The 26,766-nt window shown below is 37.9% G+C and overlaps 2 protein-coding genes across 4 annotated transcripts in view; one reads left to right on the top strand and one right to left on the bottom strand.

Annotated features, from left to right (window-relative positions):
• Positions 1–918: 918 nt before the first annotated feature.
• Positions 919–12,697, bottom strand: LOC145478552 (transcription factor coe2-like). The gene is made up of 15 exons (XM_081456609.1): positions 11,869–12,697; positions 11,533–11,689; positions 11,372–11,429; positions 10,787–10,842; positions 10,201–10,274; positions 9,965–10,033; positions 8,557–8,638; positions 7,321–7,438; positions 6,270–6,400; positions 5,606–5,732; positions 5,353–5,441; positions 4,743–5,073; positions 4,068–4,313; positions 3,398–3,598; positions 919–3,008 (listed from the first exon to the last, which is right to left on the bottom strand). The coding sequence occupies exons 1-15, from the start codon at positions 11,955–11,957 to the stop codon at positions 2,911–2,913; spliced, it is 1,926 nt and encodes a 641-aa protein (XP_081312735.1). The 5' UTR covers positions 11,958–12,697; the 3' UTR covers positions 919–2,910.
• A 2,588-nt stretch (positions 12,698–15,285) lies between these two features.
• Positions 15,286–26,766, top strand: part of LOC145478553 (signal recognition particle subunit SRP72-like) — a 35,397-nt gene continuing 23,916 nt past the window's right edge. For all 3 annotated transcript variants that reach the window (XM_081456613.1, XM_081456610.1, XM_081456611.1), the window contains exons 1-12: positions 15,286–15,577; positions 15,646–15,760; positions 18,279–18,408; positions 19,513–19,578; positions 20,018–20,095; positions 20,755–20,866; positions 21,592–21,623; positions 22,039–22,163; positions 22,604–22,661; positions 22,834–22,965; positions 23,311–23,439; positions 24,190–24,262. In XM_081456613.1, coding sequence (XP_081312739.1) covers positions 15,478–15,577; positions 15,646–15,760; positions 18,279–18,408; positions 19,513–19,578; positions 20,018–20,095; positions 20,755–20,866; positions 21,592–21,623; positions 22,039–22,163; positions 22,604–22,661; positions 22,834–22,965; positions 23,311–23,439; positions 24,190–24,262 — 1,150 coding nt within the window. In that variant the 5' untranslated portion in view covers positions 15,286–15,477. The remainder of the gene's footprint in view (positions 15,578–15,645; positions 15,761–18,278; positions 18,409–19,512; positions 19,579–20,017; positions 20,096–20,754; positions 20,867–21,591; positions 21,624–22,038; positions 22,164–22,603; positions 22,662–22,833; positions 22,966–23,310; positions 23,440–24,189; positions 24,263–26,766) is intronic.

Genomic DNA, 26,766 nt, shown 5'->3' on the forward strand with positions numbered 1-26,766 from the left:
ATTTCTACGGTTAGGCCTACCTTCCACACTAATCCGTCACGAAAACGGAGCTTTTCCAAAACGCTTTTCAAACTGGAGGAATTTGAAAACGCTGGCTTTGCGCTTTAGTGGGGATAGAAAACATTTTGCAGACGTAGCTTTTCGCCACGAAAATCATTTAATATTCCTGCCCGAGTTTTTCTTAAATACAAATCCAAAATGACCGGTGATTGCTGGGTTTTCAAATTTCTCCGGCGTGGTGTGGATGGAAAACATTTGATGCGCTTTCAGAGTGAAACCTACGTTTTCAAATTTCTCCGGCGTAGTGTGGACGGGGCCTCTAAGATATGTACAAAAGGTACATGAATTCCGACGCAAGGACGTGCGAGGTACTGGTTGGTTAACCAGTATTCCGCACGTCCCTTGTAAGAGGGAGACGAGCGATGAAGGTCAGTTGCAAGATCTCAATAACCCTACACAAGGCACAGTTCGTCTACCAGGACCGGGGCCATGGCCGGGTTGTTCAAAGCCCGATTAAGCTAACCCAGGATAAGAGAGAATTTTGATTTGAGTTTTGTAACTTTGCGGTGAGGTTTTCTGTTTCAATTGTTTGGCCTTTTGTTTTGAGTCTGAATAATCTCAAACTAGACAAAACATAAGCAGTGAAAAAAAAAATTATACAAGAAAAATTTACACTGTGGTTAACTGTTAATCCCAGGCTAGCGTTAACCGGCTTCCGAACAACCCGGCCCATATAAATCTCAAATTTGGACTGTTTAGCCACAGCAAGCACCGCACCCAACCAACCTCAAATTCTACAGTGCGCCTAATCCATGGACGTTGTCCAACTGATGCCTACTGCCTTCTAGTCTTCCCTTTGCTCTCCACAATCTTCCAGGTTCAGTTTATTAATGGCAGCTACACAATCACATCACCACATTTCTTGAAAAATGTGTTTAATTTCAGATCATTGGATTTAAGAAAATGTTTCACACCAAACTACATTTACAGCGAATTTATTCTCTATGGAACCTTTCTGGAATGTGCAATTGTGCGAGACGATTTGATATCACGGCCTTACTGCATGCAGCCCAGGTGCAGCCACTGCATATATTAACAGAATCAAATCGTCCCTTTTATGGTACAGGAGTACTTAGTACAGTGTTACTGTAATAAGGAAGTGTTAACGTAAGATATCTGATTCAATTGAAAAATCTTTAAGAATAAATAGAACTTACTTTACCAATTTGTTGCAGCTAAATGAGCGGCCAAAAGGTTTCAGTGGAAGTCTAGTGCGCAGGTGTAGTGCAGAGCGCCCTTAATTCTTCATGACAGTTTTCCTGCCGTCACGCAACTCCCGAGTATCGCGTGACAAAGCGAAAGAACCAATGTATGAAAGCTTGGAATGGAAACCAGTTCTAAAACAATTAGATTCGAATTAAAATGAACCTAATATATTAGATTTTTCCTTGCAGTTGCGTTCTAACTGCAATTCGGTTTAAATGTTACGCATTGATTCGTACAAAGCGACTGAAAATCTTATATTTACTAAATGTAATAACATACACTTACAACAAATTCTTTTTGCACATCATCGTACACGAAAAAAAATAAATATTCACAGTAAGTGTAATATTATAAATTCGAGTTTGCAGGTATTACAAAATAGCTCATATCCATTACATAGAAAAATAAGTTACGACTCCATCATTATTTAAATTCCTTATTAATTTCACAAAAATGCTTGCAACTGTTCAATATTACTTGGAAAATATGTATGGTACAAGAATATATTAACTTCTTGGATAACATTACGCCGTTAATTTGTGCATTTTTGACTATTTATAAATTCATTCAAGGAGAGACGAAACTGCAAAAAATATATTTTCTAGGTAAAAAAAAGTCAGATTTATCCAACCCCCAAATTAAGCATTTCTGTACAAAACCTAGGTAAAATAAGGTAAAGGATACATTCGCAATGCGTTCTGTGCAGCGATTAAAATTACATGTGCCATTCCTGCTTCTGCACTGGAAAAAGATGTTCAGCCTTATAAATTGCAATTGCCCAAACTACGTACAGCACGAGACAAATTCTCTTTTACCTAAAGTTTGTGAAGCAAAATAGCTTTTTTTTCCTGAAAGTCTTATCAGTTATTGACCTCCAGTCCATGAAGGGTTTAATAGATCACTTTCAAAATTCGATCCATGGTAGAAAGCAGCGTTGCGACAAAATTATCGAATATTTCGACATGAACTTTGGCTACAGATTTTTCAAGATTTCAAGACTTTTATGATTCAAAGCTCTTTCGTCAATTTACTGAAACGATAATTCAGCGACAACGAACTCCAGCATACCAGAACTATACTACTTATGTCGCTACGTAAATAGAAAGTGTAGTTGTTGTCAGATTGAAACTGGTTCGTGTCCATCAGTGAAAACCACTTGTACTTAACTTAAATAAGAACCAGTAAGATGCAGACGTATTTCCGGCTGTCGCTTGTGTCCGCCGAAAATAACGTCTGCGAACCCGAGCCAGGAAACGATTTCTGTGACGTAGGAATTTTAAGCCAATCGCAGTTTAGCTCAAGTAGCCCCAGAACTACTGCGCGAGGTATTTGCTGCGAGGAGCACTCGAGTCTCATTCTATCATGGAATCTGATTGGCCAAGGGGAAACAAAAATGATTACGTCACAGAAATCGTTTCCTGGCTCGGGTTCGCAGACGTTATTTTCGGCGGAGACAAGCGACAGCCGGAAATACGTCTGCGTTCGCAGGCTAGATGAGTCCTTGAAGTCTGCTTTCCCAAGCATTTGTCTCCTCTCTCCTGTGCAGTCGTTCAATGTGATTGTGTAGGCATACTCAGTGCGTCGTCATTCTCATATTAATTGCAGTGGTTGTCTGAACTCTCTTTCTCTCTCTTTTCTGACACTCTACGAGTTACCAGCTCCCACATGGTTTGCTAGTTTGGGCTGAACAGCTGCACTTACAGGGATTGCAAAGGTGCCACCAAAGGAAGAAGAGACCATACCTGTGAAAATACATCCAAAACACATAATGTCACTGCACCAGAATCTCAAAACACTTGTCAGTCTTCTCTACTTCGCGAATAGTCAACACGTATCCCGTGAAGTCGTCAAGGAATATTGCTTTCATACTTAGCAGGCAAAGCCAAAACGAACTTTGGCAAACTTCATATATCGCGGGACAATTTGTTGATTGATAACAAGGCGTGATGAGACATTATAACATGCTGACTTGGCCTCAGAACGCATGCCGGAAATTCCATTTCCAAGGACCACGATTTAAACACTTTACGTGGGGAGATGCCCTAAGACCCCCTACAGTGGACCACCTCTCAAACCCCTATCTCTAAAATCCTCTATCTGCCCCAGGACTGGGTGTACACCAGAAACTAACCTGGCACAAGAGCAGCGGAGTTTGTATGAGAGACAGAAGGTGAACCTCCCTCTGACACGACAGGTGGTCTCATCACTGGATTGAATGCACTCTTCTGTTTCACAGCTTGGATCATGTTTGGCGGGAAAGCAAACATCCCTGCATTCCCATTTGGTGGTACACTGTTAGGTGTCGGAGGCAGTGATGGAGACTGAGGAACAACTGCAACAACAATCAAAAAGTAAAGATTACATTAGTTTAATATACAAACAACTAACTAATAGATTTAAACGAGAGAGTTACGGTGGCCAAAGGGCCTGCGTGCTTGAATTTGGATCAACCATTGCTGAGTCGAGGTCACTATGTTATTTTCTTAGAAAGACATTCTAATCTCTCAGTGCATTTCTCCACCCAGGAGTAGAAACAGGTACTGGTAAATTAAGTGATGGGGGGTAATTATTGGCTTGTAAAAGAACACAATGCTCCTAGCCCTTAAAACAATAGCAACTAAAAACATGGAATGTAGAACAAAAAATATTTTCCAATTGAAAATAATCACTAGGTAATGAGGCAAGACTACAATATCTATAAAAAGGAAAACATGATTAGACTGGGCAACACAAGTGAAAATCCAGAAACTGATCACAAAGTAAAATGAAACCTGAGTCAGTGATCTTAAATAATATCTTACATGTGGCACCATTGAGGAAACCAGGTGATGAAGGAACAGCCATATTGTGTAGAGTTATTGATGGTGGAAGCCCTCCTGAGTAACCATTGATACCATTGGGTGCACTAGTCATGCTAATTGCAGCTGACAGAGGTACTGGCACATCAGAGTTAGCAGGGGAGGCTACATGTCCTTCACTTGACAAAGAAGCACTATGTGGATATCCTGGCAGCATATTTACATGTCGTGTGGTGGGTGTGCTGCTTCCTAAAGTACAAAAACATGGCTCAAGTTACATTTCTCTCTTGATTTAAACATCATGGTCAATCAATAACCAACAAAAGCTTGCTCAAACAAACAGCTAACATTTATCTTCAGTGCTGAGTAAATTTAAAATGTCAAAAATGCCAGCCCTTACATTAAATAATAGTAATAGGGGTTAATTTATAAACAATTCTCAATTAATTCTTGCAGGTTCTAACTGGAAATGCAGTACACAAAACGTTTTTACATGCTTATCATTTACTTAACTTTAAACACCTATTGTCATGTGTTTTAGGAGGGTTACAAGCTAAGAATCACAAAAATATACCTCACTCTGCTCCCAGTTATATGTTTAATCAAGGAGTAAATTAAAATTATTATTAATACTGCTATTTAATTTTTTGCAAAACTTATATTATTCATTCTATTTACCTGATGTAACAATAACTTCATTATTGTTGACATCAGTCTGTGCAGTGGAACTTCCTATTCTCTGCTGTTGACTGCCAGGGTTTGCACTGCCGTAAACAACAGATGGAGCATCCGGATTACCGATAGCAACATACGTTCCTCCATTGGTGATTGCATCAGGTGATATGGCTGTTAAGTGTTGTCCTATCATCATTGAATGAGCACTGCTAGCAGTGGTTGGGGGAGGACCTCCAGTGGGTGGATATTGCGACCCGTGAATTTGGGTTGGAGTGCGAGGAATGTTGTAGCATACAGCTTCAGCAAGATCTGCTGCTCTCTTTAATATGATTTCCTGAAAAGAAACAATTGTGAACATTAGTAACTATGACATAGAAAGAAATGAAGAAATAAAAATGAATTGAGGAAACTGGAAATGGACTGTTTTGACTTGAAAATTAAAATTACACAGTCAGTAATCTTGTATAAAAATAATTTTCTATTTTCCTCATCATCCAAACAACCGGCTGCAACAGCCTATGAGGAAAAAGTCTATCTTTCACTATTTAAGGCACAATATGAAAAGCACACATGTAAGAGCAATGTAAATTTTGTACTTTACACTTAAACTCACCTTGGGCAACTTTTCAGGATCACCAGGGTGTCGTGGAATCAACTTTGTCAATCTTTGGAAACCATAGTCAATGGTAGGCTCACAAAGTGCTGCGTAAAAGTCACAACAAAATTATTGAAACAAAATCTGACTTATAATAATTTTAACTGACTCAGCTAGAAATAGAAAACAATACAAAAGACTTAAGAAGTAACAATTTGGTGGCTTACTCTAGAAACCTGTTTAAATTTTTACACATTTTCCAGTGGCTTACCAGAATAAATGAATCTTCCAGGAGCAGTCTTGCAGTACTGTTTATTTCTATACATCAGTGTTACCTCCACCATACCTGGGATGGGTCTGGGTGGGGCTTGGACACGGATAGCATTGGGGGTAATAAACTGCAAATAATGGCAGGAAAAAAATCATTAAATAAATATGTTAACCAGTCCTGACGTCTTAGTAAGAGGGGGAACGTAAAGATCAAGAATAGATATTTTCCAAGAGACAACTGATAAATTGTAAATTAAAGTATATTTTTGCATGGTGGCCCAGCAACAGGGATCCAATTGGCTTGTAGCTGGCTGATAGTTGGCAAGGGGCAAGGCCCAGAGCCAATTAACAAAGTCAATAAAAAACCAAGAACAACCATCTTTTGTAATTTGTTTTAGCATAAAAAACGTCTATTTAAAGAAAAATGTTTTTATCTCAAAAAGGTCATAAAAACACCAAGTTGTTTAGAGCCTTTTTTAAAGATTTGGAGCACTATTGTCCATTTTGTGTATTTCCCAGAATCTAAAACTAGCGCAAGGCAAATGGGTCTGTACACCACTCCAACTTGGTGAGCTTATACATCATTGCAAATCTTGGAGTATAAAATGAATATAAATAATAAATGGCTTACTTTGTAATCAAATGATTGATAAATTGATCATTACCTCACTCCAAACAATCAGTGAACCAAACACGACTTGCAGACCATCAAAAAAGTTATCTCCAATCACCACAACATTAGTTCCACCTGTTGTCCATCCCTCATTGGGACAAATAGCCTTGATACTTGGATAAGCTGAAGACAAAAAATTAAGAGGTTTAAATTTTTGTCTTCCTTGTTGTAGAATAGAAGCCATTACTATTGATTATGTCTAGGTGTGAACACACTTTGATGCACACGCTTCGGAGAATTTGGATTACCATCTGTCAAACTTCAAATGACTGAAGGATGGATCATGCTACAGTTGAAATCCAATTGATGTCCATTTCATAATGCCCCTCTGAACCCTGAGCTATGTCATATATGGATAGGTATATATCCCCCTGGGGAAGTACTCTACAAAGTTTTACATGGGGAGGTTCTGCCAAGGTCTAACCCCTTAATATCCTTTTGTATACCATTTTGACTGAAAAAAGGTACCTCTTTCATATACTTTCATAAATGGCCCGTATTGGAATAAATCGCCAAAAAAGGAAATCTTATTATTTATATGTAGCACCTAATAAAGGAAATGATACAGCAATAAGGTGCATCTGTTCAAATATTTTAATTAAAGGTCCTTTAAAGTACCTAATTGACAGATTTCCCTACGTTTTCATTTACCTCAACTTGTGAAATCTCTGCCCTTTTATATACTGGAAACCTGAAAAAGGTAGCCCTTTCGGGTGGAGCCTTCCTATATAGGCCATTATAGGTAGTGCCCCCCCCCCCCCCCCTGATATCACCCATACCATTATAGGGAGTACCTCTCCCACCGATATTACCCAGCAACTGTTACCTAGTAGTTAGGGCCACATGATAAGAATGTGATACTGAGGTATGTTGTGGTGTTGGACATTCCATCCTGGGGAAGTAGTGATAGTCCTGGTTGCTTCATGCTACCAAAACTGGAATAAGATCTGACAATGAGCCAGAGTTTGAGTGAGACTTGGTACAAGGAGATATAGGAACTGAATGAACAGCTTTTATTTTAAAAATAATAAGAAGAGACTCACCATAGGCTGATTCTACTTTGCGGCTTTTTCTTCCATGTTTGGAATTGTTATGCACAAACATGTTATCAGAGCACGCCAACATTCCAGCAACAGGATCAGGTGAGGAGGAAACATGTACCTGCAAAGAAATAAAAAAGAAAAATTAGCTAAGAAAGTCAAAATAAGAAAAAAAATGTTAAGTGTTGTGCCATAAATGCTCTGTAAGCCTCCCACTTCTCATTTACATGTACTTAACAGTAACTCTCCTGGTCCCAACCGTCTGTCCCAAGGGATGCCTATTCCCTGAAAAGCCAACAGACCTTTGCACAAAGAAAGAGGTAAAATTTTCTGCAGCAATTTTTTTTTTCCATACAGTCATGCCATGGCCAAATTATAATATGAAGTTAGGTCTCTTTTTTAACATTCTGGGGGAGGGGATTGCATCTGAACTTCCCACCTCCTATCCTCACCTCACCTATCTTCTTTGTGCTCTGTTGTGCGTAAGACCCCCCCTCCCACCTCCTATACCTTTTACATTTTGTTGCCACCCTTTCCTTAGTGGCTCCCAACTTGTGGTAGTTTATCTATTGCAAAACATTCCTCTCCTCTCTCACCTCCTGTAAAGTTTCTGATTATAAAAGTAAGAGAAACCAAGGTGAAAACAAGAGCAGGAAAGAGTAGATGGGGAAGAAAAATAAAATACTACGGATACATTCAAATACATGTGCAGTTAGCAAGAAGAAAGTTGCACTGCCAATGAAGAAAGGTTTTAACTAAGATGATTTCCACTGAACATTTGAGCAATGATGGCAAAAATAAAGTTACCAAAAAAACCTCATAGGATGGTAATATTTTGAATAAAGGTAGGAAGATCTTATCGAGACTCAAGGTCTAAAGCTGACCCCGCAAGAGAAAATTGAACTCGAAGTTATCCATATTTCAATTAAAACGGATGTTTCGCATCAGTTGAAAACACAATAACACACACATTAAGCATTCTTACGAGGTTTGACATTAAATTTCTAGAGAATGCTTGGGGATTAAATTACGGGGTCACCCAGAGAATGAACCACAGTGAGGTGTTTTAAATAGTATTGAAAAAGTTACTGTGCTGTGAGCAGATTTTTAGTAATACTTTTTGCACTTATTGCTCGAACTTTGAGCGGAATCCATCTTAAATACTAAAATTATAGTAATAAATTAACAATAATTACTAATAAATTAATACACTACTGACTTATGAAATAAATGTTTTACCTGAAATCGTCTCATATCCCTTGGATTTCCCGCATTTTTCAGACAATTTTGATTGCACTTGAGAAAGAATTTCAAAAAGAATCTGCAAAGTAACAGAAAAGTATTTGACGCTTCTGATTAATGTCTCTTTTCTCTTTACAGTACTATAAACCATCCATCGTGTACATGTGAGAAGAATAAAGAAAAAGGTCTGGCATGCACAGTTGAAAAATTGTTACTGAACTTGTAAACAGGTTTGTAACAGCACTGAGAACATCAGATTAACCCTGGAACATTTGCTTTTAATCTGAAGTTTCTTTTATTAGTAATATGAAAGTCACAAATACTCATAAATAATATTATTATCTCTTAAGAAGAAGTATGTTTCACGTTTGATCTACTCCTCTAGAACAAAGAAATGAGTGGGGTACAAACAATTTGGCTGAATGTGACTAGATTTATGCATGGTATGTACCAGGAATGCACGCTATTGTAATAAAAAGGAAATGTACTGTTTCCTTTTTAAGATATTAACAATGTTAAATATTGTGCATAGATACACCCAAAAGTTTTTTTAAGTTTAAGTAACTTAATTTAACTTCTATTTCAATTACTGCCCTGAAACCTAAATTTCTCGCTAGATTTATGGGTGGGGTCTGCTAACAAGCCACCAAGCTTACTTCTTTCAAACTAATTTAAACTAACTGAGTGATTTTTCTGAGCAGCATCAAGATAAAATTACACAACACTAACTCTTATCAATAACAATTTGTCAACTATTTACTACTCTCAACAAAATGCGAACAAACTCATGGCAAGATAATTAATTGAACACTATTTCCATGGAAACAGGTAAACATTTTTTTTTCAAGGCGACTATTTATACTATCTGTAATTGAAATGAAAACAACACCTGATTCTCTCTACAGTGACAAAAACTCAAATTAACTTTGGCATTTCTTTTTAGATGTAAATCTACAAAGGTTATCAAGCTTTATGGTGAACTAATAACTAGCAGTTCAACTGAATAAATATATTAGAAGAATTTTCTCTACGATACTTTATTTAGGAGAATAAGTTTGACCGTATTATTGGTCAGGCAATTTTTAAAACTTATAGCACAAAGTAAGTATTAAAACTTTAGAAATGGCATTATCACTTTTTTTTAATAGTGTTCAGAATATATTCCTCTCAAAAATCCCATTTTGCATAGGTATTGTTCAGATAAACAAAAGCAAAGAACAATTAAAGCATACTTTACACCTCTCAATGTAATCTCTTGCATTCACAAGGCAAACAATGGCAGAATAAAATGCATTCCTTCAGCAAGACATATTACATGGTATACTTTTCCCTTTGGGAAGTTTTTGGACCCAAAACACCATATGGGAACATATCTTACTATATCACAATGTTACATTTTATGTACCTGTCTACCACAACAGGGTCCGATGGAGTCTCATTTTTGTTACCACATGATTTCTTTTCACAGCATCGGCTGTAATCAGGAGAAGACAAAAGATTACAATATTAGTATTCAACACCATGAATTCAGGCATTTTTGGTTAATGACGAAACATAGTATATTCCAAAGACCCTCCACAACTAATCACAACTGTAGAAAATTTCGTAATATTGATTTATCATTATGAAACAAAACTTTACCTGCACATTACTTCGTGGGTCATGAGAACACGACACATTTCAGGGTTTTTGTCTTGGCCCTCATACACAATAGGCTGAAGTAAACAAAACGGTTCTGTGTAAGTTTTATATTAAAGCAAAATATGAACGTCTTGTTTTCTTTCCAACTTTACTTGTAAAATTAGTTAACTTTTTAATCAAAGACAAACCAGAAAACTAGGGGTTCTAAAATTTTCCCAACAATTTGTTTTTGCTCAAACCGAAACCATTATATGAGAACAATAATTAAGCTTATTGAGAACTTTTTTTGACAAATATTTGCAACTAAAGAACGTTTAAAATTTACTAATGATTTACCAAATATCGACATCACTCCATTTATACACACAGTAACAATCTGATCGTAAATCTTGGTTTTTAGGTCAATAGGTAATTGAACTTTCAAGATCTCTGTTGTCAGCGTTAAATTTGCCAGGATCATAAAACTCATTAGTGTAACTGGAAAAGAATGTTAATTACTCTTCAAGTGATGGGAAGAAAATTATGGTAATTTCTTTTTTCAAGCACCAACGCAAGAAAAAAAAGATACTGTTTATAAGCTTTATACCTGCTTCGTCGTCGAGTTAACAAGCCGAATGAAGATGTCTTGCTCACTTCGAATTCCTAGAGGACGAGTACAGTAATAAAACTTTAGAAGCCTGTAAATACAAGGTTCTACGTTTTCTAGTTTGCACCGCGCGCGCGAATTGTTAATTTCGACGCAGAAGACCACAATTTGCTTCTTTCAGAACTTCTATTTTTCCAACCGTCTATGACGAATGTTAGTTTTTGTCCTTATACATTTATCACCAATATTGAAACTGATCTTTCAAGCCTGAGCAAACAATTTGCACAGTTTGTTTAAAGAAGCAACTCCCTAGGCAACTTGAGTAAATACTCTAAGGCACTGAGAATGGTCACATTCCGTTAGACGGCCAGTTGGGTTTAACGTGATGAAACCTGGTTAGACACCGGAACCAAAATGTGTCTCTATAGACCTCGGATCACTTTTCCCCTGTCGACGGTTATTTTCCGCAAGTGAATTTCATATTCCCACTGGGGTCCCTCTTAATTTGATAACGAGTTTACTCATACACACTTCATCGACCGTCAAATGTACACACACATGGGCAAGTGAACAGGACAAACTCACCATTGCTGTAGAGAAGTTGAAGTCTGTACGAAGCGCCGTTTCGGACATTTTTCTGATCCTGCAGGAAAGAAAACCGAATCGAAATACTTACATCTGGACAGGGAAGTTTAAACCAACAGTTGTTTATTACATTAACCAGGAAAATATTTAGAAAAACCTACCGGCAGGTGTTCGATGAATCCCGTAAAAACTGCGCGCTCGATCTCGACAGCTTGCCCTGTGCGATCATAGAATGCCAAGACGAAGTGGAAAAAGTTGCTTTTCCGGAGATTTGACGGAGGCTGCTTCTCAAAATGTGCTCTGGCCAAGCTACATCCGCTGGAAAACAGAAAGAGCAGGGTAAAAAAAAAAAAAGTATCGTAAAGTTTTTCCGTGAACTGTAAAAAAAATACAAGTGTATTTGACAAGGTATTCGAGAATGTGAAAATCACGTGGCTTGAACATACGACGCTATCTAGGAGGAAATCGCTGCGCACTCATATCTAAATGCGCCCAACCTGGCCACTTGATTGCTGTCCATGGTAGCTGGCTGCATCCAGCCAACGCTTTCTTCTTTTAGCGGTGAAGTAACGCTATGTTCTTGCATGGATGTAAAAGTTAGTTGACAACGGCCAAAATTTGTCTTGCGTTGCAGTGCCGAGTTCGACAAATATTTTCACTCGAGAGCGCGTCGAGTTCTCTTTTGCTGTCGGAGTGAAAGTCGATTTGACTCTACATTCGCTGGTTTGCCGGTCTTTTGGCTTCAACGCGGGTCGCGGTCACAAGTCGTGGGTTTCTTTGTTGTCGTGAAGAGTTTGTGAAATGTTCAACTCCCAAAGGACAGCAGAATATGTAGTGATTAACCTCCCGAGGGAATTATGAGGAGAATGCAGAATCTAATATATTTACAATGACGTCGTCCTTGACCAACCAAATCGGCCGTCGCTATTGTCTGTGACAATGCTTTAAGTAAACAGCTTTTGTCTCTATTAAAAATATTTTATCCTCTCTTTGACCAATCCGGTATCAGACATAAAGAATGGCGAGTAACGCAAGGCACGTGGCACTACGTGACCGTGACTGTAGCACGTTGTTGCTTATTACGAAGGCAAATTCGCTGATCGGAAATAACTTTCAAAGCAGGAAAATAATGGACATCCTGTTCTTCTTTCGTAATCTTTTTGAATATAAATTCACAATGAAGAACTACCTGGAAACTATGCGAAAGCAAATTGGACAAAAACTAGTGTGCATCCCATCCGAGATTTCATTTGTATCAGAGCCGAACTGTACGACAGGGCTCTATCACGGTTAGCTGTGATAGCACGAGCTCCTTAAAAAACATTTCGTCTTTAACAGCCTTTTTTAATGCGAAATCAACCAAGAACCAATGAGTGAGTAAGAGGGTAAATGAATAAAGAAATCCAGTTATGGGCTCCTGAGAAATCTTAATAAATGATTTTTAGACAAAGTGAAAATGAAAACTCGAAATCAGGCAAAAAATCCGCGTAATATTTGTTGGTCTGAAATAGAATAAGGAGTGACAAATCCCTAATGGAAGCTTGAGCTCCGGGGTAAAGGGCTGCTGTAGGGTTAACGAAGAGGATAAAGAAAATTGGCTATAGCATGCACTCTTTTACCGACATTTTTTTCTTTGTTCTATAAAAATCAGCTCGCTTACAAGGCAACGAGCTTGACTCGACCAGAAACGGCACTCTTGTGCAGTAAAGCAGTGTAGTTAATGTCTCACTCAAGATTTTACCGTGTTTTTAAATAAATAAAGTATGTAAATTGTAAACTTCTTTAGTAAACCCCAGGCAGTCATTATCCTCTCTTGTATAAGGTAATGACACAACGGTTTCCAGCATTTTTAGCGCTTATCTTTGATGTATCAGTGCTACCACGTACCATTCTGGTCCACTCTCTTTCAATTGATACTGTAATATTGGTGAAAAACAAATGTCCAATGTTCAAGGCTTATAAGGTTACCATAGCAGCGGAATAAACTGTTTTTCAGTGCCGAGATTAAAAAATTATTGTTGGAGGAAGCTCAAAGTTGCTTTAGTTTTTGGGAAATTTGAGGTGTTTCTTAAACTACTACCAACTTTGCGTCACCGGATTCACTTTTGAGCTATGAGCACTCAAAGCTAAGGGGCAAACCATTTGACTTTTGAGGGAGGGTTGGGTTGGAGATTTTAAAAAAAAATTTCCTGCGGCTCCCAAGCAAAGAAAAAAATTCATGCATGACTGACGCTGAGAAAAAAAAAATCATGCACGCGTTGGGCAGCCAGAAAAAAATTCTTACAAGTCGTAGACAGCCCATCCCTGCCTGTAGTCCAGGAAATCTAAGTCGTTTACATACAAGCTGTGCTCTTTTATTCAATAAAGCAAGGTTGTCTCAAAAAAAGGAGTTCACTGAGTTCATCGAGTCGTGACTAAATATTTAAGTTATCTAATCCTTTTTCTAGCATGACAATCCTTTATATCATCAATAAATAATATTATTATTTTGTTTGTGACCGTTTGAATCAAAACTCTCGCGTTCAATTTGGAAGATGACTGATTCCAGGTCTTGCATCAATAAAAATGGGGTTGGCAGTCCTGCACCGTGACTCCCAGGCGCCTGTTTTAGACGAGTATATCTTTGAGCAAACACCCTTTTTGTATGAAACATCGAAGGACCGGATTCCTGTAGATTTCGCCGAGTAATGGTTGTTGTCCTATTAAATGCCATTTTTTCGTGAGGATTTGTTTAAAGGTTTGGCACTGATAGTTGATATTGCGTGACAAAAGACAAAATTCGTTTGTTTTCCCTTTTCTGTTTTGGTTGGAGGGCTACTTTCCTCATTTCAAATTTCCGGCTTCAGAGAGGGTTGTCAGAATAAGATTCTCTCGCTAGCCTCTTTCAATACGGTGTGATCAGTGAAGATATTGATTTTCTCTTGAACTATTTTCGTCGAAGAGTTTGTTCTGAGAAGTCTTGGAGCATCTCCTTTGATGAAACCTTTTTTACTCTCGGTAGGTGGGTTGAAGTGAAGTGGATATATTGAAACGTCTCAGTAGGCTTGAAGTGTGTACGCACATCAAGAACAGAGTCTTTTTATTAATCTTTTGACTTTAGAAATGTTAGTACCCAGGAAGGTCGTTTTTGTTTCAGATACTTCAGCCGTAAATTTTATTGTTGGGTGGGGGTTATTTGCCCGGCGTTCAATGAACTGTGCTATTCCTCCTCTGTTTATAGTGTTTATAGAGTGAAATTATGTTGTTTCAATATGAGCGGTTGAAATGCACTTTGGCTTAGGATTTCTGTTTCTACCTTACTCATGAAGATGTTAGCAAATGCTACTGCCATCTTTGTGCCCATGGCTTGCCATGTATTTGGAGGCAGTTTTTTTTTTTCAGTGAACTGGAATTAGTTTCCTTGTAGAATTAACCTCAGGAATTCTTCCAGTAGTGGTGGTGGGATAGGAGTTTTGTTAACGTAGAATGTTTCCTATGCTCTGTATACTGTTTTGATTCCCCCCTTTTGTGGTATGTTCGTATAGAGGCTCGGTACGTCCATTGAAAAAAGTATAGCGTCCGCTAGGACTTGTTTTTTCTACGAAATTAATGGAGTCCGTTGAAGTTGAGATAAGACTTCTTTAAGTCTTTAAGTCTTCTTTTCTGTGATCTTCTGTTGCTTTGCAACAGGTAGGGCTGTCCCACCCCTGATTGACTGAAAATAAAAAAATCTGCCTTGTTGGTCAGTGGGGAAAAAATATTTCCCCTCTCCCCCCTTCTCAAAAGTCAAATGGTTCGCCCCTAAAATAAGAGTTTTGCCAGGGATTTATACAACTTATGCTGTTAGTAGGATGACCTTTTGCCTCACAAAAAAGGCCATGGTTTTTTTTTTTTATCAGTGATTGAGCATTTGTTTCATTCCATTGTGTAGCACTGTAACTGAAAAAAAAAAAAATGGTAGAAAAAAATTGATACATGGGGTTTTGTCGCCTGAGTCTTAGACGGTCCAGACGGTGCCAAGGGTTTTGGGGAATGGATGTGATTTTTACACGACGTAATATACGACCTCCACTTTTACGCTGTGTGTAAATACAGTCGGCTCAGTTTCATTTTCAAGAAGAGCAAAGATGGCCGCCACGTCTCCTTCTATACCACAGCTTTTCACTGAATTAGATAGATTTGCAAAGGACGGAAATTATGCCAAAGCTCAGAAAATCGCTAACAAGAGTAAGAGAAGATATTTAATCATTCTGGTAGATGATTTGTTTCAGTTAACCGTAAGCTTTTCTGTTTAGTTCTACAAGAAAAACCTGACGACAAGGAAGCATTTCATTGTAAGGTGATCGCTCTCATTCATCAGTCATTCTTTCGGGAAGCTGTCGATGTAATCAACTCAGCGCCGAAGAAAGGGTAAGCATGAGATATTTTTGTGTTTCATTTGTTATTATGAAGGAGAAACAACTGCAGAAACTTCGTTCAAATGGTGATTAAGGTTACAGTATACCTTCGGGTCGGCAATTTTCTTCAAATTTGGATTTTTGAGTCAAAATAGTGGTCGAAGAATAATCTCTAATTTCTGAAAAAAAAATTGAAAAAGGCTAAATATTGGCGGAGAAATGGCGGTTTTACGTTTTCACCGGAAGTAAAAGTTTACCTCTTGATTGACAGCCCTATGGCGCGTATGCAATCAACCGAGACGATTTTCGCGGGAATTACCTATATGGATGTCACGAATTGACTGCTCAGTTGATCAGCATTGTTGTTCTGACTACCCAGCATTTTTGGTATTAGGCGTGTCTCTATTATGTTATAAGTAAACATAGACCACGTTTAAACCATGGACCAGTTCGAAAAAGCGAAAACAGCGAAGAACGAATGAAAATACATCAACGAGTGAAGAAGCGAAAGTTCGCCACACGGATGAAGCTATAGTTATCGTATAAGGCGGGCAAATATTTGTGGTAAGAGAAAAGAAAGGTTCTGTAAAAATTTCGGAACTTGACAGCAATAACAGGGATGCTGACAGAGACTGTCCTGATGAGTCCGATATCAACGAATCGTCGGACTCATTGAGACCATTTGAAATATTATCCATGCACAGTTGCCCACACACAGTTGCTCTCCGCGCTTTCTTGTGTTTGTTTCCTTCGCTCAGCCACTCTAGCGTTTGTATCCGTTTTCAGTCTTCCCCATTTTGCCAGACCAGCTTCAAGAAAAACCGAGCTACAGAAAAATTATCTCTCTGCCTTCGGTTCCTTGAGCGCATTGCGAAACACAAGAGTTTTTTAGAGATTCGCGCGTAAATTTCACCAGGAGGTTAACGGTAGTAAACTTTCCCTGCCCTGATTGGCTTAGTTATCTGAGAACCCAGTTGAAGGCGTTTGTGGGCGGAGTTTGTTTGTGAAGCAGAAAATTTTTCTTAGCGCTGTTTTCTTGAATAAATTTTTTCACTTGAAGCAGACACTTTAAAGAGTTATAACTCAAAGGGAATTTGTTCAATTGCTCTTAAATTTGGACAGTGGCTAGTTTAACATATAAACTACAAAAGCGTGTCTGGGAATTGTTAATTTCGGAATACTTTTTCTTCGAGAGCAATTTTTGTACGATCACTCGACATTTTTTTAATCCTATTTCGAAAATTTTCTGTAACTTTTTACTACAATTGAATATGCCAAAACGCAGACACGTTTTTTAAGCGCTTTAGGCCCTGAAACCGAGGGAAAAATTAAATTGGCGAAAAACGAAATTCGTTTTGACTTGTAGCTTTCGAAAGGTGATTCGGGCGCTCCCATTTAGTGGTCGTGAAAAATTCGGCAATTCATTTTCTTTCAAAATTCTTGGTATAGTTTGATAGCCAGCTCCATAAGCTTTAATTTGATATAGGGGTTTAGGTATCTACAGCTTAAACTACACGCGCTACATCGCTTGCGCGCGAGACACCCCTGAATGTATACTGTAACCTTAAACAGTACAACCGCATTCTCTGTGTGAAGTTCTCCGCATAAGCCAGCTTTATACTTTCAGTAGGTTTGATGGTTCTGGCATCGAAGGGTTAGCTAGAGATCAACCAATAGTTATTTTTGGGAAGTAAACAAGCACTAAAGTAGTGAAAAGCTTACTCCAAGAATCTAGCCAATCTGATCATATATATCTCCCCAGAGCCGCCTTTTCGTTGTGCCAAGGCCCTGCAGACTAAAAGGGGCAGGCGGCTCCGAGAACAAGAATGCAGTATTTTTTCTTGAATCTTCCACTTATACTATCTAGAAAAACATTTAAACCATAACATTTGTTACTCTTTGAGTTCTCTCAAATGCAGAGTTATGTGGACATTTCCATGCACATGTCCTGTTTAAGGTCATTCCACTGAAATAGAACCTGCACTGAGATTTTTGTGAAACTTTGCCTATTGATTGTTTATATTATAGGAACTTAAATTTTAAAATAAAAATGAGGGCTCCCCACGTTCGTTTAGAAGCAACAGCACCTTGTTTATACCCATATAAATCCTTATGATAGCACCATGATTGTAGTCATGATTGCTTGCTAAATTCACATTTCCGATGATTGCTTTTTGTTCTAGACTGAGAATTGGTCCATATTTATTTTACACAGACAAAGTTATTACTCAATACAAAACAACAGAAAAAAATGATAGGTCACCATACTTGTTTGCGAGAAAATGACGATTTACCTCTATGGCGAGGTCCAGCTGTAAAGAAAAAGCCGCCATTTTTTAATGCGCGCATGCTAATCACGCATGAAATTATGCGCAGTAGGGATGCGCATTGCAATACTGGGGAATAACCTTAAATACATTATTTTAATGATTACCCACAACAATTCTGTTTTAGTTATATTTTGTTTTTAATTTCATGAACAATCCTTGAACAAAAAAGAATTAAAATATATTATTTTTAATATCACACAGGATTGAAATTGACCTTCATTTTGAAAAGGCTTATTGTCTTTATCGCCTCAATAAATCTCAGGAGGCCTTGGACATTCTTAATGCCATTGCTGAGCCATTAGAACATGAAAAAGAACTGAAGGCCCAAGTGGTAAGAAGACTAATACATTATTTTAACAGGGCTTTTCAGGTTCAAAACAAAATTAGTCTGAGTTTGTAGACTTCTCTTGTCAAGCTATTTTTTTTAGCAGGCTAAAAAAGAAGCCATCAGTATTAATAGCTAATTTCAGCAATACAGTAAACACCTGTACATAAGAACAAATGGATTAAGAATATCAGGTTGAAATTTGGCCGATAAAGCACCATATATGTAAGAACCAGTTCAGCCTGATAAACAAAACATGGTTTTATATAATAAGGGAGAGGGTGTTGGGATAAGAAATAATAATAATAACAGTAAATAAAAATAAGAATACGAATGATAATGATAATAAAATATGTGAACTAAAGCTCTAATAACATGTTATCTGTAGTATTTCTGAAACAAAGTTTAAAAACATATTAAGAACATCTTCAGGCTTATTTCTCACTAAGCACCTGAGAAATAAGATCCACCCGATACAAAAGTACTAGATCAGCCTGAACCCCGAAATTATGTGTTCTTATGAAAACTGAACTGATCAACATGACATGAGTGTGAGAAAAAGAAAAAATCTGAGTCCCTGACAGGAATTGAACCCATGACCTCCTGAGCACCAGGCGGGCACTCTATTCACTGAGTCACGAGAACTCATGGAGAGCAAAGTAATTTAACCAAGTTCAGTTAAATGACCTTGCTCTCCATGAGTTCTCATAGCTCAGTGGATAGAGCACCCACCTGGTGTTCGGGAGGTCATGGGTTCAATTCCTGTTGGGGACTCAGATTTTTTCCTTGCCCCACGCTTGTGTCATGTTGATCAGTTCACTTTTCACATTTCATTACTGAGCTTAAAATTCACCACCTTTATTCACTTATCATGTTTTCTTATATGCAGATGTTTGCTGTATTGCTTCCAGACCAGCACATAACACAGAAGTTGCATTCTATGGACTGCTCTCAGTGTTTAAAGATAAATTTAAATAGTCTGGCTTTCCTTTCACTGTTTACACATACTTTGTGGTAATATTTGAGCGCTAAATCAAATACTTGACCATGAATGGGTTCCTGATTATTTGTCATCAGTGTCATTGTTTTTGTTGTGATTTATTTTTTCAGCTGTATCGACTTGAGGACTACAGGGCATGTCTAGATCTATACAGAGATTTGATCAAGAATTCTCAGGTAATCATTGTCATTTCACTCACCCTGAGTAGCTTTCCTATGAAAAATAGTTGTTCTCGTGACATTGAAAATATGCTGGACCCATGCATACATGTATTAACATAGATATAAATTTTGGCTTGTAATTTATTATTATAATTAAAAATAAAGAATTGGTTCATGTGTATCTATGGTGATCAATACCTTCATTCTGCCTATAACCTTCAAGGCTGTAGTCTAAGAAGAATTACAAGGAGCCCAAAGGTTTCTAACCATGAAATCCTGGGTGTCCCCAGCACTTTAAGACTTATATGAAAAAAAGCTGTCAAAAGTAAGTTGCCTGTGGCATCCAGGTGCTTCTAGAGCACAGCCCTGGCCTTTACAGCTGACCTAGCATTTATTGGTATTGTGAAGAGAAAAAAGGTGCTGATCCATTTAATTTTCTGCTTGATTTTTATAGGATGATTATGGAGACGAACGAGAAACCAACCTTGCTGCTGTTATTGCTGCTGCTTCTCAGTGGGGCAGACTTAAGATGGTATAACTCACATTTCAGATTGTGTTGAGTATCATAAATGTTGTCATTGGCCTGGCCCAGTAGCTATCAGTAGGCATGCAAGTTAAAACATTTATTTAGTCAGTATTTAGTGGTATAATTGTACTATGTGATGTAGCTGTTCTCCTTAGCCATGTTATCCAAACTTTAGCAAGTCCTGCAATAAATACTTTCTTCAATCGCTACTTTTTTGGATTTCCCAATATGCCCACACTCATGTAGCCATCAGCATGTACATTAACATGTATACCTTTCAACTTGTCTACCTTTCAACTGACCTATATGAACATTGTATATTAATTAACATCTGATAACTAAAGGTAAAAGTTCCTAGACTGTATTTACTACATCATTATAGACATAAATCAGGGCTCGAAAACAGTGCTGTCCAGTCATCAGGAACAAGTGTCAAGCAAGTAACTTCTCATTCTCACTTGCCCGATGGGTAAGGGCCTGGTCAAGTCATCTGGCAACTAAAAAAAAAACCAAAGTAAGCTAAGACTTGCCCAGGCCAAGTAAAATTTTAGAGCTGCTTGTCTGAAGGGCAGGCTGGCATTCAAGTTTCTTTCAGTTGAAACCCTGATAAACATCACTGGTTTGTTCATTTGGATTCTGGCTGATCTAGAACTTGTATTATACAGGATGACCCTGGTTTGAGAGAAGACACTTACGAGCTGTGCTATAACTCAGCATGTCTTTCTCTGGGTCAGGGTGATGTTGAAGTTGCTCAACAAAAACTAAGGAGAGCAGAAGGTAAACTTACAAATTCATCTTTATGCAATATTCTCAGTGTTCATATTATGCACATTCTTTATACATGTTTCGGTCATACATGCAAAGGCAATAATAATATATTGCCTGTCTACAGATTCTACATTGTTAGAAATAACAGTCTGCCATTAGACACCAAGTTTATGAAATTATCCGCAACTAATTTTACTAATTTTTAGACATCACGTCCAAGCACTAAAATGACTTAGGCTGTTTAAAACCTCTTTGTCAGGAAGATCTTGTTTGCCTTGAAACATTTTCAGAATCACAACTCAGACAGATCCATGGTTTGCTTTGTTTTAATAGCCTCTCCAGACTTGGATAAAACATGAAATGAACATCTGCTTTGCACACTTTTTGCTTTATGCATAGCATACCTCTGGTTTGAGTCATTCAGTCAGGGGTTAATTATTGTGCATGCAAATTGCATAATTAATATCTGACCAAGTTATTAATATGCAGCCAATAGACCTTTCCTGCATTCCGCTTCAGTGCTTTCGAACAATAGTACCAGAGCGAGGTTGGGGTGGACATTTTCGTACATTTCTTGTAATTTTGTCCACCCTGACCTCGACTCGGTGCCATTGTTTGTTGGAATGTGGGAAAGGTCTATTAGCGATTTGAAAGGACACAATCGTGATCTGTAATGTAATGAAAATTATTTTCATCACTGTTTTGATCTAAAGTATGACTTTGTGCTTTTTCAGAGCTTTGCCAGAGAAGCCTTCAAGATGATCCTGTAAGTGTTCTTTATTGGTGTTTTTAGCAACAACAGCAGCATTCTGTTTGAATTTCAGGCTGAAGCTACAGTTTGACTTGAGATATTACTTAAGACGGATGCCGCTCAAAGTTTGAGCAATAAGTGCTAAAATGTTTTACGATAAATGCACTCATGGCACAGTAACTTTATAAATTCTATTTGAAAAATCTCACTTTAATTCACTCCTCTGAGTGACCCCGTGATTAAATTCTCAAGCATTCTCAAGAAACTCAATGTGAAACCTCATAGGAGCAAGTGTTGAGTTTTATACTCATGTTATAATTTAGTTTAGTTTGGAAGCATAACTGCTCTAAAATATTGAGAGACATATAGTTCCTATTTTGGCTCTGTACAGAAGAATGATAATGACAGGAAAACTTGTTTACTACTTCAGGATGTAGCAGAAGAAGAGATTGAATCTGAGATGGGTGTTGTCAGAACTCAGCTTGCCTACACTTACCAACTGCAAGGGAAGAATGACGATGCGCAGAAGCTTTATAATCAAGTTCTCAAATCCAAGTATGTAAATGTTCTTCCTAACTCAATGATAACAAAGTTACTTTGAGTTCATCCATACAGCAGTTAGTTGTATACAGCATGTCAGAGAACATGTTGTCAGGGCTGTGCTCTAGAAGTGCCCAGGTGCCACAACTGACTAACTTTTGACTTTCAACTGGAAAAACTCACTTTTTTCATATAAGCTTAAGCACTGGGCATCCAATATTTCATGGTTAGGAACCTTTGGGCTCCTCAAGAGTTTTCATAGACCATAGCCTTGGTTGTTGTATCAGATTTGAAGTCTAACTTAAGTGTCATAATATTCTATTACAACCCAGATACAAATTCTTTAAATGACTGAACAAATGCCTACTCATATACAGATGTGTTTTCAGGCCTTTTTCCAGCCAAAAACTCAGTGCAAAGCAAACTAAATGTTCATCATTCTTTGTTTGTAACAGACCTAATGACCTTGCCTTAGCAGCTGTTGCTTCCAATAATGTCATCACTCTCAACAAGGTAAGCTGTGTGTATACTAAAATGCTACCAATGACAGTGATGGGCATGGCATTTCTCGTAGAGTATCAAATGACATGTTATGTACCTGTAGTTGCCAATGCTGTGTTAAAAAAATTGTTACTGACTGCAGAGGAATTTGATCATGGTGTGTTTTTTTGGAAATAAATCCTAGGACCGTGATGTATTTGACTCAAAAAAGAAAGTTAAAGCAACAACTGCAGATGGACTTGAGCACAAACTGACTGGAACTCAACAGCGAACCATGGCATTTAACAGATGCCTTCTGCTCTTCTACACAAATCAGGTGATTTAAGTGAAACAGTCTGTCATAATTTTGACTGTGATACCTAGACTCGGTAATGCAATGCATCATCTGACAATGCTGCACATAAGTCTCCTTTGCAGATGTTATTTGGCCTGTGGTTGCCTTGGATATGCTTCTGCCCCACAAATTGCTTAATTATCAGCCACTGTTGAGGGAAATGAACAGACCTTTACCCCTCCCCAAATTCAAGAAAGTGGCAGAAATCAAACCCATGGAGAAGTGTACTACATTCAGTCCACCTACTTTTTGCAAAGATGACTAGCAAGGCTTAAGGCAGATTGTAAATCTGTTTTTTTTTTTTTTGATTCTTTTTTCAATAAACAGCTTGAAGCTTGTCGCAGCCTGATATCTACCCTGGAAACAAAATACCCTGAGAGCGATTTTCCTTGCCTGATGAGAGCTTCACTCCTCCATCGAGAGAAACATTCTGATAAAGCAGTTGAGCTGCTCAAGGTATGTGCAATACTGTTTATAATACTCTTAAAAGCTTTCATTTCAAATTGACATTTCAATATCAGGGTTCCCTTAAGCATTTAGTGTCCTCTATGCAGACATTTTTTTGGCAGACAGTGGAAGAGTGTTATTCTCACAGTGCCTCTCTCCACCAAGGTGTATAAATGGATACCGGTTTATTAATGCTGGTAGGTAACCATGCGATGGACTAGCATCCTATCCAGGGGGAAGTAGAAATACTCCTTGTCGCTTCACGTTACCCAAAGCGGAGATAAATGTATAAGCGCCGCCCTGATGGGCCACTAAAATGGCTCATATACAGACTTTATCTTGCCATAGCCTGCATATAGACTTCTAAGTTATTTCCTTTTACTTGGAAAAAGTGACTTTTTCCTCGTGAAAGGAAGAAGAAAACAATGGCATGCATGTTAGTTGCATTATTACACAATCTTTCTTGGCTGACATATTAATTTTTGTGTGTAAACTAATCAAAAGAGCATAACTGTGTAGGATCTGACTTGTCCCCAGTCATCTTCTTACAACAAGCGGAACGGCACAAGGGGAGAAGTACAAGGTTAGGGAGCAAGTGGTATTTCCCTACCCATGTCACTCTACACTCCCACCTCAACTCATGCCGCGCACTGTATCAAGTTGTATCAAAATGACTGGGGATGAGTCATGTGTAGGATATTTCCTGTAGATTGTTGGTTTCTGGAGACAATCTTTTATCATTGTATGATTGCTTTGTAGAATTATGCAGGCTCTCATGATAACACTGCTATGAATGTTAAACTCACACTGGTGCAGTTGTATTTGGCACAAGGTTGGTAGTTTGGTTTGTCTTTGTGTAGGTTATTCCACTGTAAGGACCACATGAAAACATTACAAAAGAGAAAGCGTTTGCTTGACAAGGTTATAGTATACCGTGTACACTGTCAGCGTACATTGTTACAGCATAATTGAATTATGCAGTGATAAAGTTACTGTTACTGTTACACATGTTCATGAAATTTTCAGATGTTGAAGAGAACTTACATGTACAGGTCAATAATTATTTCAATCAATAACTTCAGTATTATTGATATCTGAATACTGAATACAAGTAGCCCTCCTATCAGAGAGAAATTTGAGTGCAAAGTTTGAGTGAGTAGAATTATTGATTTACATGCTCTAATCTGCTTGTCTTTGCCATCAGATGCTGACTAATTCTGTTCGCTCATACTTGGTGTTCAAATGACTATCCTTGATGGGTTAGGCTATTTAGTGAATTTCTTCCTGGTCCTTCGTTCATTTTGTACTCAGTATTATTGATAGCTGAAAACAAGCAGTTCCCCTTTTGTAGAATCTGAATGCAAAGTTTGTGATAGTAGAAGTATTCATTTACATGTTCTAGTCTGCTTGTTGCGGTTTCAATCAGATGATGACTCATTCTGTTCACGTGTGCTTTGTGTTCAAATGACTGTCTTTGATGGTGTGGGCTATTAAAGGAGCTACATCACCGTTTGCGCATCTTGAAAAGTTTAGCCTAAATTTTTCAAGTTCGTCGTTTGTAATCTGTGCTAATCTTCTCCATTCTTAACCATCCTTGTTTCCTTATGGTTTATTAATATCTCCTTGGTGTTTTTCTATCTTACTAAACTATTGTCTTTTTTTGTTGTCCATTGCCAAAGTAACTTAAAATACCGTGACCAAGCTCCTTTTAGGACGGTGCCTACTTTTGTTAGTGCGCAAACGTTCTGCGCATCACGCAAGCCATGGTTTAAGCGCCGCGCGCGCACTGGGGTTGACATTGACGCAGTCAACCACGCTACCAAGTACACGACTAAAATGAAAGCAAAATTCTCACTGTGACCAAATCAAGTTTAATGAACTTGTACTTAAACCAGGAACACTAGAATAGCAGCACATCGCTAACCTCTAACTGTTAACGTCTTCCAGCTGAAAAACTAGCTGTTATCGGTCGAAAATTATACTGAAATCCAACTGTAAACATGTACCTGCAGATGGCATAGTGCGCGTGCAAAACATGTGCGAGATACGCAAATGTCTTACTTACTGGGGAGGTGACAGGAAAAAATGTAACGGGCACCGTAAAGTTTTCAAAAAAGATGAATAACTTTAAAAAACGCATGGTTACCCCTACATTCTATGTCATGAAATGGAAGTGGCAGGCCTATTCAACACGTGATTAGTTTCTGGTTGTGAGCAAAAGGTATTTAGACTGTATTTTAGCTGAACCATAGGAAGGCTGTCAGAGACGCTAAAAGCGCTGTTGCAACGATTTTGTGGTTAAAAACATGCCAAAAATGGTTTTTATGTCACCATTTGCCATGTAGTTTAAAGATCTTTTTAAATGTGTCTGCTTTTCTGTATGTAAAGGCGAATTCTAAGGAAATCTGTGGAGAAATACGCTTTCCTTCTTTTTCAGAAAAATGCTGATGTCAGCATTTTTGTTGAGACTCAAGGCTAATTATCTCGAAAAAATACGTGGCTACCCCCATTTTTGAGTTATTTTTTTGTAAAAAATACCTCTTAGTCGGCGCGTCGGGTATGTTATTGACGGGTCAATGGATGAGTGAGTGAGTGAGTGAGTGAGTGATGTATGTATATCACACCAATCAGATTGGATCTACTAAAAACAGCCAATCAAATTTCTTGCTGTAAAGGTAAACGGTATGTGAGAAGATTTGATCCCGATACAGTTCAGAACGGCCATATTTATTCTTCTATAAAAGAGGAGGAAGTATTCATATATAGGGGTACTTCGACATTTTCTGTGGGTTAGGCTGAGGATTTTAGTTATGAACGAGATGAGCCTTGAAGTTTGAAACAGTTCGTGAGTTAGTAGTATGCAAATGGCCGAGATATTTTCATTTTTAGTTACAAAGGTAACTTGATACTTTTGTTTTTCACAAGGAGTAAATTCAATTAGAGATCATGAATCGTCGCTTCTAGTTCTTAGGACATGTTTTAGAGGAGACGAGACTATTTATATTTGAAACAGTTCTAACGTTTACGATAGTAAGTACAGGTAACGATTGTTTTGTTCTTGGTGCATGCAAATATAACGAGATACTTTTATTTTTTATTTACAAAGGGTAATTTGACACTCTTGTTTTTCACAAGGGAGTAAATTCAATTAGAGCGGACGAATCGTCACCACTCTTTCCCACGAGATGTATTGCTATCTTTAGTTACAAATGGTAACTTAACACTTTTGTTTTTTATATGGGAGTAAATTCAATTAGAACTGACAAGTTATCGGCTATTATATCCAGGATATTAAACAAAAAAGAAGCTTTCATTTCTGGACGGTCTTTACTTCTC

Source organism: Orbicella franksi, chromosome 2, assembly GCF_964199315.1.
Source record: "Orbicella franksi chromosome 2, jaOrbFran1.1, whole genome shotgun sequence".
NCBI lineage: Eukaryota > Metazoa > Cnidaria > Anthozoa > Scleractinia > Merulinidae > Orbicella > Orbicella franksi.

Bases quoted from the DNA above. Each gene is read 5' to 3' on its own strand.
- LOC145478552 (XM_081456609.1), bottom strand. From the start codon at position 11,957: ATGCAAGAACATAGCGTTACTTCACCGCTAAAAGAAGAAAGCGTTGGC. The intron at 7,439-8,556 runs GTAAAACATTTA...ATTTCTTTGCAG, and splicing joins GGGATATGAGACGATTTCAG to GTACATGTTTCCTCCTCACC. The intron at 3,009-3,397 runs GTTAGTTTCTGG...GTATTTTCACAG, and splicing joins CTCCGCTGCTCTTGTGCCAG to GTATGGTCTCTTCTTCCTTT.